Raw genomic sequence first — 19582 nt, forward strand, 5'->3', positions numbered from 1 at the left:
GAGGGGAGGGGAGGGGAGGGGAGGAGAAGAGAAGAGAAGAGAAGAGAAGAGAAGAGAAGAGAAGAGAAGAGAAGAGAAGAGAAGAGAAGAGAGTAATTCTACAGTAATTCCTCAGCTAGACGGCATGTTCTTTCTTATCTACCCCTCGACAACTGATTGTGTGGCCATCTTCTTAGAAAATGGCGTGACTGTGAGGACATAGTGCAGGGAAACAGATCCTGTGAGAACACCTGTCTCATTTAGTGCTTGAAAATGGAGATTTTTTTTTTCATGTGTGGCTCAACCTTTGCTCCTCCAGTCATCAAAAGTCCATATCACATTGATATACAAAGTTGTCGCTTGAAACAAGGTTAAAAAATATCAGTGGTTTTCTACAGTGGGTAAAGTCTACACTTATCATGATGAGATAGCTTCGATCCTTTGCGTAGCTTTGAAAGGAAAGCAAAACCCACTGATAGAACATAGTGAAGCTAAGAGTAAAGCAAACGCAACAGAAGGGAGTTCCAGGGAATTTGCTTTCTACACTGTGTGTGTAGTAAAATTCAGAGTCTCCAGGGTCTGCCATCCTCTATCCTGTTACACAGTTGTTTACATGTTGAAGATTTGAACTCTTCTGAGGCATTCAAACACTGTGTAAGACACAGTGACTTTTGAAGATAATTGTTAAGTATAGGGACCTTCTGTAAAGGTTTTATAGCACCTTTTTCAAGTAGGAAACATTCTAATTTCACATTGCTCTTCGAATGAATCAGTAGGATGTGGTTACTTAAAAAAACAGAAGTAGAACACTCTAAAGTTTTACTGACTTTGGGAGGAAAAATAATATTTCTTCTTGCTTCTAAAAGTCGATTTATTCCACATCAGGCTTTTTGGCCCTCCTCATTTTGGCTTTAGTTAACAAAATCTTTAAATAGACCATTACATATCCTACTTTGCAAAAAACGTGAAATGTTTTCAATTATTACTCGGGTTTCTAGTTCCCAAGCCGAGCATGGACTAGCTGAAGGCTTTGTCGTATTCCTCCCTGTGTGTTGTGTGTAGAATCGGTGCCTAGAAAGGACTTGATGAACGTTCTTCCCCAAACGGCATGTGCTGTTGGTAATTCCTAACAGTGAACAAGATGGCTTCCACAACTGCTTTGTATCCATTAAATACACAACGGAACAGATTGGAACTTCACCAGACATACGCTCTGGTTTTACACTAGGTTCTCCTTACAGCATGCAAATGCATCATGTAGGGCTGATAAGCAAGTAGACATGGCTGTGTTCCAGGGAAAATGTCAAAGATATGCAAGCATCGTGCCTGCTGACTCCTGACTTTGCTCGAATTCTGAACCATTTTCTCTATGGGCAGATTTTGTTCTCTGCTTAACCTTGGTGGTCATTAATTCCAAAATGATTGGTATGGCACCTTAAACATAATAGATACTCAGTTAATAAAACTTTACATGTCTCATCTGTAGAAAAGTATGCATCTTTTTAACAATTTAGAGGTTCCTATGTGACTTTTTAAAAACTACAGAAAGTAAACAATTAGAATCAAAGCTCTAATACATTATCAAAGCTAGCTAACAATAGACTTTAGTCATTATGACTTTAAAAATATATTTTATAATTTCTTTGCTACTCTTCCCTTAAAGAAGAGCTCTCTAATTTCCATCATTTAGGGTGGAGGATCTTGAGGCTGGGGTGATGGCTCAGTAGGTAGCAGTACTAGCTGTGATTTCAGAAGGACCTAAATTCAAATTCCTGGCACCAGGTAAAAATAAAAATCTGAGTATGACTATGCTTGCCCTACCCAGCACTGGATCACGGGAATCCTGGGAGCTCACTGGGCAGCCAGCCTAGCCAAAGTGGTGTTTGACCTCAATGTGTGTTTGATCATGGACATGTAAGAGAGAAAGGGGGCAAGGAGAGAGAGAGAGAGAGGAATATAGGCTGCACTTATACACTGTTAATGAGTGTGATGTGGGTATCATGACAGTGTGTAAGTAGGGCATAAGAGGCATGGTACTGTATACCTTGCCCACTTTCTATCTGGAATCACTTGCTCTGTGGTGAGACAAACTTCACGTGATTGGCCCCTAAAGAGGTTCTGTATGGCAAGGCTGTGAGGCCTCTGGTCCGCATCCTTCTTAAGTGCAAATTTGCTAGTCCCAGTCTGACATCGATTATGTCAGAGACCTGAACCAGAGCTGCCCATGGAAGCCGCAGCCATCCCATAGTTTCTGACGTACAGAAATGGCGGCCCAGTAAGTGTTTCTTATTTTAATCCATTTACGTTGGGGGAGACTATGTGATGTGAGAACTAAGTCAACAGCATGGAATCTCTAAAGATGGACAGCATTACTCATTGTTTCTCTCGTTCTGTAAGCTAAATCTCAGTTAGCCATCTCCCCTGCAGTACAGAAACATCTTAATTTCATAAATTTCCATTTGTCAATGGCTGACACTATCTCCTGAGCAGCCAGAGTCCTGTTCGGAAGGTCTTTGCCTGTGCCTGTGCCTGAGATGTTTCCCCTACTTTTTCCTAGAACAGTTACCAAACTCTGGGTCTCAAAGAAGGCCATCCATTTGGAGGTGACTCTTACACAGAATGTGAGATGGGAGTCCAGTCTCATTCTTGTTTGTGGATATCCAGTTCTCCCAGCACTTATTTTTTTAAAATTAAAAAGAATGAATAGAAAGGAACAAGACCAGGAATTTTTCATTTTAATATACTAGCATCCACTGGTACTTAAATGAATGGGGATTGTGCCCATGTATACATACCCAACTGGCTTTTGAGCACTTTAAAATTAAAAATATATTTGTTTCTGGTTCTGAGTTGTATCTTGCCCTAGATCTTACTTCTATGGGGGATGTCTGTTTCACGGATGATCATGAAAACTAGTCAGGGCACTGTAGTCTGTCCTTTTGGGAAGAATTTGTAATTTGAAGGAGGAGGAGGGGATGAGGAGGAAGAGGGAAAGGAGGAGGAAAGAGAAGAAGGAGAGGAGGAGAAGAAGGAAGAGGAGGAAGAGGAGAAGGAGGGAGAGGAGGAGAAGAGGAGGAAGAGGGAGAAGAAAAGAAGAAGGGAAGGGGAAGAGAGAGGGAGGAACAACAACAACAACAGTAATAAGAGCAGTAGAAGTAATAGGAGGACGGGGAGGAGAAGGAGGAGTGGGGGACATAGGAGTCATTGGCTGATGCACACCCCAGCATGAGTTTTTGGCTTGCAATGAGTTTCCAGGGCAAGGGGACTGACTAGCAATGGAGGAGCTGGCTATGAGTTAGCCCATGGGGGGACAGTAAACCCAGCAGCATTGTCTTACCGTTACAAATGCATTGGTCCCAACCACTTATGATGGATTAGGCTCCAATATCATGTTGTTTAAAAAGAACCATTCTGTGCCACAGAGGGAAAATGTACCTTAGGCATCATTGCTTTCTGTTCCGACGCGGACTTCTGCCGTACATGAACTTTCTTTTACTTGGCTGGCCGAGCAGAAGTCATGTTCTCAATAGAATAATTTTGCAAACCATGGTTTCCAACGGTAATTGTGTCTCCTCTCGGCTGCCAAACTCCGTAAGAATGGCAGCTATACAAGCTGTTCTCCATGCTTCCTTCACGTGGACGCTGTTAACCCTTCAGCAGCCTTGTCCAAACATGCAGGAACTACTGAAGTTGTTCTTGGAGGTCACCACTGACCCTACATTGTCACATCACATCACTCTCTCAGAGTTTTTCCTTACGGGTGATTTTTTCTTCCTTTGAAACCATGTTCCATGGATTTCTTTCTGCATCTCTTTTCACCTCTGAATAATCTTCATTAGGATCCTCTCCTTGTTCATTTTATCACTCCTGTGGATGGTAACTGTCCTGATGTTAGTAGTGTGTGTGCTGCACTCTTCTGGTAATTGCAACCATTTCTGTGAGACAACCATGAAACAATCTGAGTTAGTTTCAAATTTTCCAATTTTTATGTCAATTCATATGTCTTTTTAATCCATTGTCTCGTTAGGAAAATATTAGCCACTGGATCAAAATAAACACAATATCGAGTGTTACAACATGATGCAAAGCTATCATTACCCATGTTCCTAAGGCAATTGAGAAAGTCAGGCTTTTTAATTGAAGTGTTCCCACTCCCTTGGGACTGTTGTCACAAGGGGTAGGAAGCTGTGAGATCTAGTTATTATTCATGTAAACTAGTGCCGTATATTACAAGTTTTCAGACGTACCTGCCTCAGTCAGAGTAGCTTGAAAATATCTGTGGCTTGCAATAACAAAGCTTTCTTTCTCACTTTCTCTCTACCCACTGTGAGCTGCCTGTCTGTTCCATGTCACCTGTGTTTTAAGGCCCAGGCTCACCACGAGCCTCACTGAGTCATGGCTAGTTTTGTGGCCGCTACAAAGCACCATGATGAGTACCATGTCCCCACCTTTTCTCTTTGTTCTGAGTAAGTCACACAGAGAATTAGGAGGATGGGTGACAATTTTCTTCCCACACTGATTGTCACTGTAAGATCCATAGCAAGCCTCACAGCGACTGCGCAGGGCGTGTGTAATTGTTCTACAGAATTAAGCAGTGAATACTTTTGAATAACTCAACCTAGCATGCTGTGTTAACATGCTAATATTTGAAAATGGAGTATTTCTTAAAGTTATTGACAAATTGCTGATGCTTGCTGGATGTTTTTTCTCTTTAGAAATATAAAAACATAGGCCATCAGTTGCATGTTAAATTTAACCAAATTTGATAGATTTCAAGTCAAATGGATTTTTCTGTTATTGCCGAATATGTAGGTAGTTTCATATTAAATAGTAACACACACCTAAAGAGCAAGGGGATCTAAAGCCTGCGGGTTTCAGATTTGCTAGGACTCACTAAAGCCCCTCACGGCTCACTTGTTTTGACGAGGACAATCGAAGGCAGCTAGGAAAAGCTTTGGAAAAAAGTTGAGTGAGAGAAATGGGTGAAAGGAGAAGAAAAAGAAAAACAGAATATGAGAAATGACATAAAATAGAAGTAAGCTATACCTAAGCATGGTACCACAAAACAATAGTGGGCAGTGACATTTTATGTATTTGTGTGTGTGTGTGTTTACATATAAACACACACACACACATATGATTTCATCACCACAACCGCTCACTTTGGTAGTGTTATCAGTATTCTCCTTTTAAAGATGAGATAGCTAACTTAAGAAAAGACATTTGTGTGCGTGTATATGTGTGTGTGTGTGTGTGTGTGTGTGTGAGAGAGAGAGAGAGAGAGAGAGAGAGAGAGAGAGAGAGAGAGATGACTGAGTCACTATATGGACAGAAACAAAATTCCAGGTTCCTCTTACGTCTTGTGATGATGATGAGACCCCAGACAGATGGAATGAAGGTCCAAATAGAAAAGACCAAAAAAAAAAAAAAAGCCCATTATTGAAGAATGTAAAAATAAAGTGTTCAATATTAGAAGAGTCACATTTTAAGCACTTGGTGTTTACCTAAGCTTACCCAAGCCATTTGAACATCTTTTCTTAACTTAGCTAGCTCAACTGTAAAAGGAGATCCTGATAACACCACCAAAGTTAGTGGCTTTAATAATAAAATCATGCTCACATACACACACACATACACACAGGCACATGCTCACACTCACACACACATAGACACACTCACACACACACACACACACACACAAACACATACACACATACTACCTAATACATGTTATTGTATCCAAGATCACATGATAACCAATCAGCTACTGGTACAGATACGAATGTGAATCTGTGGATAAAAGTCATATTACATATTAAGTTAGATTCTGCTCAGTCACCCATTGATCATGATTTACAGCTTTGTATGTGTAAATATATATTATATAAAAAGCTATCTAAGCCGGATTTATACCTGGTAGACATTGAAGACATTTCATGTGTCGTTAAGTAAAGGTAAAAAGTTCCTACTCCCTTACAATGTAAGAAAGACCTATAATGTCTTCCTGTTCTAATGCTTATTGCTTTTTGCTCCTTATATCCATTAAAGAAGAAAGAATAAATATGCACAAATACAAACACAGAGAAAACCCAAGTCATGTTCCTTCAGAATGCCATTACTGGTGGCTTTCTTCCCTCTGTCCTCACAACTGTGTCCCTTACTCAGGCTGTGCACTAGCTCAAATCCCGGTCTTCCTTCTTCATTTTTCTGGCTGACCTCTTCCTAATCAAGTTACAGATTGCCTGGCTTCAGCCCTCCCCAGACTCTCCTTGCTAAAATGCCTTCTCTTTCATTCTCTATCATCACGGTTACTTCCTTCATGAGCTTAGGTCATACCTGTAATTAGTAAAGGTTTCCCTTCTGTGGTACCAGATCTTTTGATCTGCCAAGTGTTTCTAGCTTGATTTGTTACAGCCATAAAACCATGACCAAAAGCAAGTTGGAAAGGATAGAGTTTATTTAACACACAGGTTTTAGTCCCACCACCAAAGTAAGCCAAGGCAGGAGTCTGAAGCAGTAACCATGGAGACACACTGCTTACTGGCTTGGATGTTTGGTCTTGCTCAGCCTACTTTCTTATACCACCCAGACCCACCCATCCTACTGCATCAATTAACAGCTAAGAGAATGATCCCACAGACATGCCCATAGGCCAAGCTGATTGAAGTAATTTCTCAACTGAAGTTTCCTCTGCCCAAGGGACTGTGGGTTGTATCAGATTGTCAGGTGGAGCTAACTGTGACGTTAAGACAGGGCCTGAATCTGTCTTACCTCAGCCACCAGTACTGCTCAGAATAGATATCAAGACCTTGTATAACTGAACAAAGAAATGAATACAAGTGGGCATGAAGATTCTTTCAAAGAAGCTAGTCACAAAAGTTATATGCTAACATGTCTCTAACAAGTAGATATGGAAGTTGTAAATATTTTATAACATCTTGTTGTTTATTAGTTTATAAGGACAGAGACTACCACATCTCCCAACAAAGTATCTGTTGTGTATTAAGATTTGATTTAGGTATTTTTGACTGACGGAATAAATTAATTCTAACAAGGAGTCATAGGCTATGTACCTATTCTACGAAGGATTTGCCTCCAAATAAAATTAAGATGAAGTAGATGTAAGTAGTAATTATAGGTGATTTAAAACCAGGATGCTCTAAGAGCGATGTAATGCTCTTTTCTGTTATTTCTTTTCTTACAAGGGACCCGTTGGTTTACCTGGAGAAGTAGGGATAACCGGAAGCATTGGTGAGAAGGTAACCCATTTTGTTATTTTGTTTCTTATTAAGAACTGAAGGCTAACTTTAATCTTCCATATGGCTTTTTATGGTGATTGATCAAAGGGCACTTGTCACCCTAATAGGAGACTAGAGAATGGAGGATTAGAGACAGTAATCTCTTTTCTGTGTGTCCACGTATCTACAACAAAGCATCGGGGTCCAAGAAAACACTTGGTGAAAACACAGCAGCAGCTTGGGCATTCCCAGTGCTTGTGGTTGCACAGACGGAGTTCCTTGCCATGAGGGACCATCCAATGTGGTGGCCAACAGGCTCATGTAGCAGGGACAACCTGAAGGAGGTTTCTGCTTTCTTGTATTGCTGAGCCTGTATCCCAACAGCAATCAACCCAGCGGCAGTCACAGTAGACATCAAGCCCAGTGGAAAAAGTCCAGTGAGGCTGGCTCAAACTTCCCTGGTCTGATCTGTTGAACTACAGAAAGCACAGCACTCAGTACCCTCCTGTTCCCAATACCAAGGATGAGTCTAGGAGAGAGCAGAGCATCTCCATCCTCTGCCTCCTCAGCAAGGAGGAAACCCTGATTGGTCTTGTTTTCTCTCCGAATGTTTGCTTTGCCCTGTATTTCTTTTATTGTGATTACTCAGACCACCTTTTCTTCTGCAGTCAACACCCATCTTTTTTTCTTTTCAATATCGATTGTTCACTCCATTCCCTGTCATTTTATTACTTAATCTTTAACACTTTTAGCTTGAGTAGCTTTTCAGTTCTTATCTTATCCTCTTTAAATTATCTTTAATCTTTTTTTACAATCCAGTTATTCCCCCTCCCATTCTGCCCTCTGACAGTTCCTCATCCCATTCTTCTTCCCCCTTCTCCAAGAGGATGACACACACACACACACACACACATCTAACACCCCACCAGACCTCCTCACTCCCTGGGGCCTCAAGATACTTAGTCTCTCAAGAGTTAGGTGCATCTTCTCTCACTGAGGCCAGACCAGGCAGTCTTCTGCTCTCTAAGTGTCAGGGACCTCACATCAACTGGTGTATGCTGCCTGGTGGTTCAGTGTCTGGGAGATCTCAGGGGTCTGTGTTAGTTGAGACTGCTGGTCTTCCTATGGGGTCACCCTCTTCCTCAACTTCTTCCAGCCTTTCCCTAATTCAAGCCCAGGGGTCCCCGACTTCAGTCCAATGTTTGGGTGTAAGCAGCTCAGTCAGCTGCTTGTTGGGGCTCTATGAGGGCAGCCATGCTAGGCTCCTGTCTGTAAGCACACCATAGCATCGTTAATACTGTCAGGACTTGGAGCCTAAGTATCTTAGCTCCTTTCTTTTCTCTCCTTAAGGGAATATAGTTGATATTTCTAGTTGGTTTTTCTGTTGTGTTTAAATATCTGATTTGTCTTTTAATTGTTCTTTTGTGGTCTGCTTCCTCTCTTCTGAGTAGAGATGGAGATTGAGAGCTCAAGATAAAATCACCGCCTAAGAACACTTTTACATAAAACCAGAAGGGATATCCCAACAAATGCAAAAATATTTACATAGAAACACAAGAAAAATGGAAAGGAAGGCAGTATGACTCCCACAAAGGTAGCAAGCCCTCAATAGCTGAGTCCAAAAATAATGAAGAGGCTGAAAGACTAAGCCAAGCATTCAAAAGTTTACTTTAAAAAAGGACCAGTGACCTCAGAGAGGAGTCAAACAAACAGGCAAATGGGATAAGAAAGTCAAATCAAGATTTAGAGAAGAAATTTAGTAAGAAAAATGAGAAATTTAGTAAATAAACAGATTCTGAAGGGGAAAGACAGGAATTTTGGAAATGAAAGTCACCATAAATCAAAATTTTAAATTGTGGACAATATTATCATTAAACTGTATTAAGTAGAAGAAAGGTTTTCACAGATTGGTGATATGGTTAAGGAATGATTACATTTGGAAAGAAAAAAGAGGAAAGAAAGAAAAGGAAGTCATGACCATGACTTTCAAGAACTCTGGGACATGATCATGAGGTGAAAACTAAGAATTCTCAATGTAGAAAAAGATCGTATCTGTGAACTAAAGGCACATGGAACCTACTTGCTGAGGCTGTGCAGAAAAATATTCCAAATGTAGGGAAAGAACTGACATCCAAGAGACATTTAGAGCCCCAAGTAGACATGAAAAGAACGAAATTCTATCCCATTACAAGTAATTGCTGGAGATGGAGATCATGACATTAAGGGAAATAAACCAGGCTTGAAAGGAAACCATTTCATGGTTTCTCTCACATGTGGAATCTAGTCAACATAAGAGGGAGACCATTGGGGTTGTAGAAGGAAAGAGAGGAGGAGACATGGAAACAGTAAGAGAGTATGTACACGTGATCACGGTGTGCTAGGTGTACTTTGGAAATAGAAAAATGGAAATTATTACTCTGTACAATTCATCTATGCTGGTAAAGGGAAGATTTACTCAAAAGTATAACATAGTACCTCTAGCGAATCTCTTAAATCTGTTGACATAAAGCTAGTTACATGTTTGTTTCTAACTTTTAGAGCGTAGGATGCCCTTCTGGTTATAAAGATGTAGCCTGAAAAGCAAGTGTGAAGTGGCCAGTGTGGAAGCTCTGTAACCCCGCCTTTAAACCTCTTTGGAAGCAATTTTGAATCAGAAGAATTAGCGTCCAGTTCACTCTTTTCTTTCCCCCAACTCATTTATTAGGCACCTGTGCTACATTCAGTCTCATAACTTACCTGATCCAGTTTACTCTCTCATCCCAGACTTTTATTCATGGACAAAGGGTTGGACTCTATTAACGTCCACCCTCTTAGAAAATGTCTGCATCCATCTCTACTCCTCCCTGGGGTGAGCAAAAGCTCTACAGGGTTCACAATTCAACTTCTTTCTAATTATTTCATCCCTGCTAATAACAAACCTATAGTTACTTGAAAGCAGAATATAAATTTAACTTTATAATGTAATTCAAGTTCTTAATATGTGCTTATTGACTTTTAATATGACAAGGTACAGAAATGATTCAATTATTTAGTTATAATTCAATGAGCTGATACTTAGACAATAGGAGGAATTTTAACGTGATTACATTACTTTTAACTTCCTATTGAAGACTAGAGTCCTACAACCCTCCAGAATGAGAGCTGCAGATGTTCACTGGGGCCCACAGTCCAAGGAAGTAATTTCTTCCATTGTTCTAGAGATGACCTCTTTTTCCAATTTGCTTGATGTTTTTAGGAATTTCCCACTCTGCAGTCTCTTGTAGTAACTCATTAGAATTCTCACTTACAAAACATTACAGGCTATGTGCTTTTTAGAAGATCTTGGTTTTTCCATAGTTTCTATCTTCACTTCAATAAGACTGTAAAGCAGAGAACGTCATTGTTTTGGGAAATTTGCAGGCATGGGGTTAAAATGCAAGCTCTGTACGTTTCAGAGGTGTTGATGGTGAAGGCGGGATGTGCATGCAAGTTATGGTTGTGGTTCCCTTCCGTAGCCTTAACGCATCCATCACTAACACCACTCAGTGATGCCTTCTCTCCTTATTGTTTCACAAGGGAGAACGTGGAAGTCCAGGCCCGCTTGGTCCCCAGGGGGAAAAAGGTGTCATGGTAAGCATTCAAGGATCTAAAACACTCTGCTTCCAACACACCTAATAACAACGCTAAGGCCTGCTGGGGTAGACCTGCACTGACAGGTATTTTAATAAAAATGTTATTGTATTATAGAGTTCCATGGAACTTTTCTTTTTAGCTGTTTTATATCCGAGAATGATGTTCTATGATAACAAATCCATAATAAAGCATAAAAATAAACTACCTTAGTGAAAAATATTCTACAGTTTGGGGAGAATAATACATGAGCCACAGTGGATTAAAAAGAAAATTCAACTGAAAAGTCTGCATGTTCTTGTGCAAATAAAGTTTTTATTACATATGTTCTCAACTACTCTAGTAGTAAACCAGTTTTTGGCCATGGGATAGGTCTTTTGGCTATGAGGTAGATTTTGGCACATAAGAATTTCAGCACCAAAAAATGTCTTATTCTTTTATATCCTCAAGATAATGACAACTGATGTTTTATATCTGGGTTGTATTTTTAGTTTATTAATTAGCTAGTAAGTGTTATGGGAAATTTAAAGGATGACCAGTATCAGTTCTCGAGCACCCCCTTTCAGAAAATATAGAATAAAGGTGGCATGTAACACTATCTACAAGCTCATCCCATCTTTTACTCTTTATTTTTAATTTCTGTATTATCAGACAAGCACCACAAGATTTTTTTTAGCAATTTCTAGTGGGGGGCAGGTAGTTAACCTAACTTATTCATAAACCAATTGATTCAAGAATCTTTCCCTGCTAAGACATCTTCAGAATTAGTGTTAGTGCCATAATGAATGTGTTCTTTCTAAAAGTTGATGGATTAATTGCATCTACCTTCCTTCATCATGGGACTTACCAACCTCTTGGAAAAGTTCATAAGCCATAATTAGTATCATCACAGAGCATAGTCCACACATAAGATGTCATCACACACAGAAAGAGGAAATGAAGGAGATCCCGAGGTATTATAACACATGGTGCCACCTAAGACTATCTTTTTAAAGCAAAGACCTAATAACTGACAGGCAGCTTCTGTGGAAACGCATGTTCAATTTCTGTGACCCTACTACACAGCGTTTCCTATGGTCTCATGTACCTTAGGTAGAAAAGGGTCATCTTGTCGAACTGTTGTTTTTGTTGCCATTTGTGGTTTACTGTGGGGTTTTTTTTCTTAAAGGAAAATGGTTAATTATATGTTTTATATTTCATTTTAATCTTAGGGCTACCCAGGTCCTCCTGGGGCTCCAGGGCCCATGGGCCCACTTGGATTACCTGTAAGTATAAAGCAGACTTGCGGTCCTTTCTTGAATGTCCACTTTAATTTAAATTCATCGCCTTGTTGTACTATCTTTTTGAGTCTCATTTAAATAATTTATGTATAAGATAATGGAGTTTGCACCTCTCCTAAACCATATGAACTTTCTGAAATATTTCTTGGTATTGTGAGCTTCCTTGGCCCTACTATGTATAGCAACCAATTTCAGTTCTCTCGCCTAAAAGAAAAAAGAAAAAATTTAATCCTCCTTTTATAAGAAAAATAGAATCAGTAACCAAAATACAGCTGAAAGCCAAGGAATTAACAAAACACGAGGAGTTATTTTAAAATGTTTTTTTTTTAATTTTGCAAATACTCTCAAACAAACAGTTAAAATTCATAGGAAATGTGCTTTTGATAAGCAGCACTTGAATTTTGAATCTATTCCATCTGCTGTTTTCAGAAAGATAATTAAATCTTGCCCCTAGAGAGAAAACATTCACTTATCAGGATTTGACAGTTACTGTGGACATGAATCTGAAGAAGTTCAGCCCCTGTGGTATCTGCACCGAATTTCTCTTCACAGAAATTGTTTATGTTATGTCTCATGATGCTTCCATTCTATAAAGGAGGCTGATTTCCTAGTATATCCATACACATACTGTTGACGTCTAAAACAAAACAAACAAACAAACACCAGAGCAGAGTTGCCCGTCTCTTCACTCACAGAAAAGGATGAGTTAACTCAAGACCCAAAACTTGGCCCATTTTTATCTATATAAAGTTTATAACTAAAGAGAAGACAAGGGTTGTTAAAATCTCGGTGCTGGGATTAGAATATCTCTCTCTGAGTGTGTGGTCAGGAGGATCCCAAAGGCACGGAAACAACACAGGGCATTGCCACTGTCATTACTCACAGTGACAAAAAGGAAAGACCGGGGAGCTGAAGGCGACACGCGAGCTTTGGCTGCAGGACCCAGAACATCAATCTCAGATTGACCAGAAAGTCCCTGCTGGCTTGCTTCCATAGTGTTTGAAGGTGCTGTGTGGGTTGCTGATGGAGAAAAGAATCAAAGATCTTAACCAAGTCTAGGCTTTGCAGGATGTATTGCCAACCTACCAGGCAAGCTGTACCCACTGGTGCCATTGTGGTGCCGTGGTTTGGGGGAACCGACTGCTTTCTGACTGTACTTGAGGTCTCCTGTCAGGAAGACATTCACGTCTGGTATTATAAACCTGATCAAAAACCCAAAGCTGTGAAGATCACATGCCCTACTGAGGGATTTACTTTATTGTTTGGCTAAATGGTCATATTGTCAAAAATCTCCTATACATTTATATATGTAGCCATAAATTTGTGCTATACTCTAGTAACTCTTTAAAGGAGACTTTAAGACATCATTAAACTTGACTTTAAAGTAGCAACCTAATTTCCATTTTTGATACTTTTTTTGGGGTGGGGGTTTGAGACAGGGTTTCTCTGTATAGCCCTGGCTGTCCTGGAACTCACTCTGTAGACCAGGCTGGCCTCGAACTCAGAAATCCACCTGCTTCTGCCTTTAATCCCAAATGCTGGGATTAAAGGTGTGCACCACCACACCCAGCTTGATACATTAATTTAAAATCACTTATGATATTACTCATGGGTTCAGAAAATATACAAATTTTATACACGGGGTTATACAGATATATTTAAATAGCAAAGAAATTGTAACAGTAATAGCTATTGCTTCTTTGATGGAGCAGGGATATTAGGCTGGTTCAGCTAGCTAAGAGGACCTCTCCTTCACATTTCCTTTGAGCATTCTTCCTGAGCACTATTTGTCCCGTGAATATTAAACCCTTCCAATTCATTTCACCCATAAAAGGCATTTATCCAAAGAGTGAAATATTTTGACAGCAGAACACTGGGTAGGGACACATGGTATATATTAATTAACATTTATTTGTAGGGAAGCAACACACGGTATTGATTAATTAAAACGTATTTCAAGGGAGATAAACAAATTTCAGTTTTAAAAATCCATCAATTAAAATAAATGTCACATAAGAAAGTACAGATACTATTCTAGAAACAATGTTATGAATTTGATATCTGAGTTTTTAAATTTTCAACATGTAGGGTCTTGTTGGGGCAAGAGGCGCACCTGGGAGTCCGGGTCCTAAAGGACAAAGAGTAAGTAACAAAAAAAAGTATGCTAACCTCAAAAAAGTCACCTCATAGTGCTGTGTTTGACAAAGTCAGCTCTACGCAGTCTAGAGTCATACTCACATGTTGGATTTTGCTGTTTTTATTCTGTTAGATGAACCGCCTATAGCAATTGAAATATAACTACTAAAACAACTAATATAACTATGTATTATAGTTACATAACTAATAATCAAAGGTATTACAATTATTTTTATTTAATAATTAATATGGGGAAGACGTGAAAAAGAATATTTATCTACCAAGTGGTCTCTTAAGCATTAACACTTTTTTAAAAAGCATCAGACTACCACTTGTATGCCTGTCACATATACTTTATGTATATTGTCTTGTTTGGTACTCAGAGACGTTGTAAGAAGGCACGGCACTGTATATCCAAGGAATTATAACCAGGACCCAAGGAATATGATCCTTAGAGACAGAGAAATATCTCAGCCTGTATCCAGGCCCTGATATATCTTACACCAAAGCCAATGTTTATCTGATGCTGCATGGAATAATAAGCGATACTTTTCCTCATCTGAGTGTGTGCCTTTAGGGGCAGCATTTTTTAATTCTAAAAGATGGTCTCTGACTAACGAAGACTTTTAAAGTTGAAAAATAATAAAGATGAAAGCACTGCAGTGTCCCAGTTGTAAAACTGAGAGTCCACAGGACTCTGTCGGAGAGCAGCTTTGGTTTTACGTCTTGTGTGTTAGGAGAGATTGAGGAGAGACTTTTGTCTTTATGATTATTTATTTTATGAAAAACCATTTTCCTTCCTGGCTTTTAGATTGCCTATCTACAAACATCAGTGATAGTTGATTCATTTTAGCCTAAATAGATTTAAGGCTAAGAGAGAAGGGATCCGTGCTCTTAAGTGTCGTTTGCTGCTTACCGCTGGCCAGGACTCGATCCTTGGTGAGGTCAGAGGTGTGTATTCAGTCTGGTGTGAGTCATAATGAGAAAGCACAACAGCTTGTGGCAGGTGGATTCAAAATAAAGACTTATTTTGGTTAGTTAAAGTCTAGTTAGGTTAAGTCTTTGGTTAGTTAAATGATTTAGGTCTCAGTGATTCTGAGGCAAATCCATGTCCCTAACCTTAGTACATGCTGAACCACTTGGATGATCTCATGAATCCTGTTGCAGTTTCCTAACTTCCCTGGGACCACGAGTAGCTTCCTGCTGTCCTGACGTGTCACGCTGCCCTCGCCCTCATATCCCCAAGCCTTTTCATCATTTTCCAGATATGGTTTCCTGACTCTCTTCAAATGGTGCCACACAATTTTAAACCCTTTCCCCTCAGGAGTTTCTACAAAAGGAAACCTTGTTAGGGGAGGAAGGTGTCTTTCTTCACTAGGAGAATATTACTAATGGTAGACTCCATACCAAAAAAAATTTAATTGAATGGGGATGGAAAGATGGCTTCTTTGTTGGGAGTACTAGCTGCTCAGTCGTGAGAACTAGAGTTGTGTTGCCAGCACCATGTCAAGTAGCTCACAACTGCCTGTAACTCCAGCTCCAGGAGGTACAGTGTCCTCTCATGGCCTCCTCAGACATTGGATGGACACGCACTCATACACACACACACACACACACACACACACACACACACTATTGAGCTGGCCTGCTGAGGTAAGTTGGAAAGGTGTCAGGCTCCAAGACGTTGGGTCCATATTCTGGTGCAACCACAAAGGCTAAGGGAATTGATTCTTCTAGCGCGCCTGTCACTACTTTGTGTGACAGGGCCCTGAAGAGAAACTCTACTCTTAGGGACGTACATTCTGAGCCCACACAGAATGGTCTAATGCTTATTCACCTTTCCTGGTTGTTCTGGGATTTATACTGTTCTAAACGGTCATACAAACACTACGAGCAGTAGGACCATTCCTGAGAGATTCTGCCTACTGACAACCCACAGTATATCTACCCAACCTGATTTCTTACCGTTTATATAACCCTTAACTCATAACCCAGAAGATTCTGTTCCAACTGCCCCTCAGGTTTCACACCACAGTGGGCTTTCCAATTTTGTGACTTATGGTCTTGAAACTGAGACATATGATGGAATACTAAAAATCTACCAAGGGGAAGGAAACTTAAAGCAGGCCACAATACAAACATCTAAAGAGTAAGGTAACCATAATAGTATCAGGAAAATTTTCCTAACCTGCAGTGGGATGATTGTATAATTGTGCCGTTTACATAACTGCAAAAAGTAACAAGATAGATAGTAAAAGGTAGTCATAAATATATTAAATTATTATATAAATGCCCTTCCTATTTAAACATTAAACATCTTAAACATTAGACATCTTAATCTATTCCTAGCTGGTATGTTTAGCTGGAGAACAGTCAGGTAAAGAGAAGTTATTTAATATACTAAAACTACTCGGTGCAGTTCATAAAGTCCTTTCGTTTGTTGTCATGACTTAAGCTGACAGATTCACTACTCTGGTCCCAGATGATGGAGGCTTGACCTGATGGGCAGTTGGTTAGGAGTCAGCTCAGCCTGAGCCATTGCCGTTCACATACAAGCTGACACTTGGAGAATTACTGATAATAAGGACGCTGACACCTGCCAATCTTTCCCTCTGTGCCCAGCTGGCCACAGGAGAAATGATAGGAGCAAAGCAGGCTTCACCTACTGACATGGGCAGGAATTAAGCCATCCTTGATCACAAGCTCTCTCTAAATTCCATCCTCTTTCTCTAGAGCATTGGTAGAGAGAGGCAGGCAGCTAGCAGATTTGGTATCTTAAGATGGGGATGGGGTAGAGGAATAACTATGTTAGAAATACACAACAATTTAGAGTTTTCTCTCCAACAGTGACACCTATATGGTGAAAAACACTCTGCAAGTTGGTTCCTTCAAGGGGTTGTCTGTCATTTTAAGGTAGAGTTGCCTTCGGTAGGGTTTGTATTTAGGATCTGTTCTACGCAATAGCTAAAGTATCTTAAGCGATATAGATTTTTCCTCTGCTCTGTTAAACATTTGCAGCAGGGACCTTTCCCCAAGGGCCCTGACAGTGTTGATTTGGTTCAGTGGATCACTTGGTTCCAGCTGTGTAAAGCAGGGATCAGAAAAACGCTGCTTGGCACATGAGTTAGGCATGCGAGTGAGTTGAAAATTAATAGGGGTCATATCAAGATCCAGCTCTGGCTCCAAGAACATATAAATACACTGAGTCCATCTGTCCTAAGGACACGGCTATTTCCTTCATTCACGGGCACTCAGCCTGTCGTAATCTATCACAGAGGCCACAGAAATGGGCTCAAGGTTCTCATGATGGTCTTCCTAAGTAAACCAAGCATGCAGTATATGATAACAGTTTAGTTGACTGTAAGTTTCTTCTTTTTAATTTAGTATTTATATGAAATAGAAGGCCCCCAGCCTAACACACATTGCATTATGTCGCAAACTGCTCACTCGTGAGTCTGCCTAACTCCTTAATGTATTTACCTATGTTTCAAATATGCAATATGCTTTTCCTCAATGGAGTTGAGGTGTTCAATTCTCACTCTGGCTGTAAGAACCCTCTTCCAGCTCACTGCAGCCAGCTTTGACATTCCTAACGGCACAGAAAAAGGTCTGGGTATTCTGTGTATGCAGCATGCTTTTACCCAGAAAATGAGCGATCCAGGAAACACTTTCGAGCTGTTACTTTTTAAATATTATGCCAAATTGTGTGCCTATTGTAACATGGAGTGTCTAATTCTCTTAGGCCTTGTCCTGAAGTTTATGTTGTCTCATCAGCACTGTGGGTTATGTCTACCACCAGAGGGAAACCTCTTCTACTGCCAGGCTATGCTCACTCTTGCCTGAAGCGTAGACAGTTCCAGCCTTCCTTAGAACAGGGCTCTCAACCCCTCCGATGTTTATGTTTGCTTTATGACCTAAATGTGACTTCCTGACTTGGGGCTTTTATTTTTACACTGTACATGGTTATCTTTATCACTGGGAGCATAGAAATAAATATCTCTTGGTAAATAAAATCATAAATGTAAAAAGAGAAAAGAAAAGAAATTTAAGAGGCCAGCAGAAGTTCAATGGTGAACTGCCTGCTAGAGGCCCTGACTTACCACCATGACCATGATAACAACAACAGCAACAATAATCACTGTGAAACAGTCTTGCATAAGTGTGTCTTAATGGAAAACACTATACAAATATTTTATATAAATTTTGCTTTAATAGGGAGATCCTCATGGGCCTCCTGGGGTGTTCATGCTCCCTCCAAACCCTTGAGTGAACCTGGGAATACACTTAAGCCAGGATTCCAGCCTGTAGAGGCCTATTGTAGCAAACAGCTTTGAAAATAGAATTCTGAACATTAGAGCCAACACGGGGACCCCTTCACCTCAGAACTTGACAGGGTCTCAAGTTTGTGCAATTGCGCTGTATAGAAACCTTCTGCTTACCTATCACCCACTTACTTAAATGTGAGTCCTGGCTTTGTCTTCTCAGCACTTCCCTGCATGCAGCTGACAGCCTGGTCAGGCTAAGGCTCCTCTCCTCACTCTTCTCCACGTGGTCCCTCTGCCTGCTTCTACCCATAACTCACAGGGCTGACTTCATACATCCAAGTGGCATCTCCATTCCTGGGATAAATGTGCCAGGTCTGCCTCCCTGTGGACTTCTCTTGGTCCTTTGCACAACCACCTCTCCCTTGAACTATTTACTCTTTCTATGAAATCATAAAAATAAATTAAGTATTAAATAACTTTGTGTTCCATGATGAAGAAACTCATAACTACATGTCGGGACAGCAATAGCTACCTCTTTTCTACAGTGGGTGTCCACGTAGAATTTAAGTCTGATACGTATGCTTTAGAAAGCGAGACTTATCGCTGTATGAGAGCAGCTGGCTCTTCTCTACAGGTAATTCCTGAGTAGATACTGAGAAGATTTGCCCACAAGTGCCTTTCTGTCCCTGTTCTGAGCCCCTGCCATCTTCCAGTAACTGCTGTCCAGTGGACACATAGCAAGTGTAGTGTCCTGAACATTCATTTTCTAAAAATGCAGAGAGAAGAACAATTCCAAAATAATGAAACTTAAGGCTGCCTAGGCAAACAACCCAGGTTCTCTTAAGTTAACTTAGAGCCATTTTAAGAATAAATCCCTCAGGGCTACTGATAAGACAGACAGACAGACAGACAGACAGACAGACAGACAGACAGGGAAAGGAAAGGAAAGGAAAGGAAAGGAAAGGAAAGGAAAGGAAAGGAAAGGAAAGGAAAGGAAAGGAAAGGAAAGGAAAAGAAAAAGGGAAGGAAAGGGGGAGGGGAGGGGGAAGGGAAGAGAAGGGGAGGGGGAGGAGAA

The 19582-nt window shown here is 40.3% G+C and overlaps 1 protein-coding gene across 2 annotated transcripts in view; it reads left to right on the forward strand.

Annotated features, from left to right (window-relative positions):
* The window catches only part of Col24a1 (collagen type XXIV alpha 1 chain), a 265128-nt gene that overhangs the window by 126265 nt on the left and 119281 nt on the right, over window positions 1–19582 (forward strand). For both annotated transcript variants that reach the window (XM_021158013.2, XM_021158014.2), the window contains exons 25-28: window positions 7185–7238; window positions 10773–10826; window positions 12038–12091; window positions 14195–14248. In XM_021158013.2, the coding sequence (XP_021013672.1) occupies window positions 7185–7238; window positions 10773–10826; window positions 12038–12091; window positions 14195–14248 (216 nt within the window). The remainder of the gene's footprint in view (window positions 1–7184; window positions 7239–10772; window positions 10827–12037; window positions 12092–14194; window positions 14249–19582) is intronic.

This window comes from Mus caroli, chromosome 3 (genome assembly GCF_900094665.2).
Source record: "Mus caroli chromosome 3, CAROLI_EIJ_v1.1, whole genome shotgun sequence".
In the NCBI taxonomy this organism is placed as follows: Eukaryota; Metazoa; Chordata; class Mammalia; order Rodentia; family Muridae; genus Mus; species Mus caroli.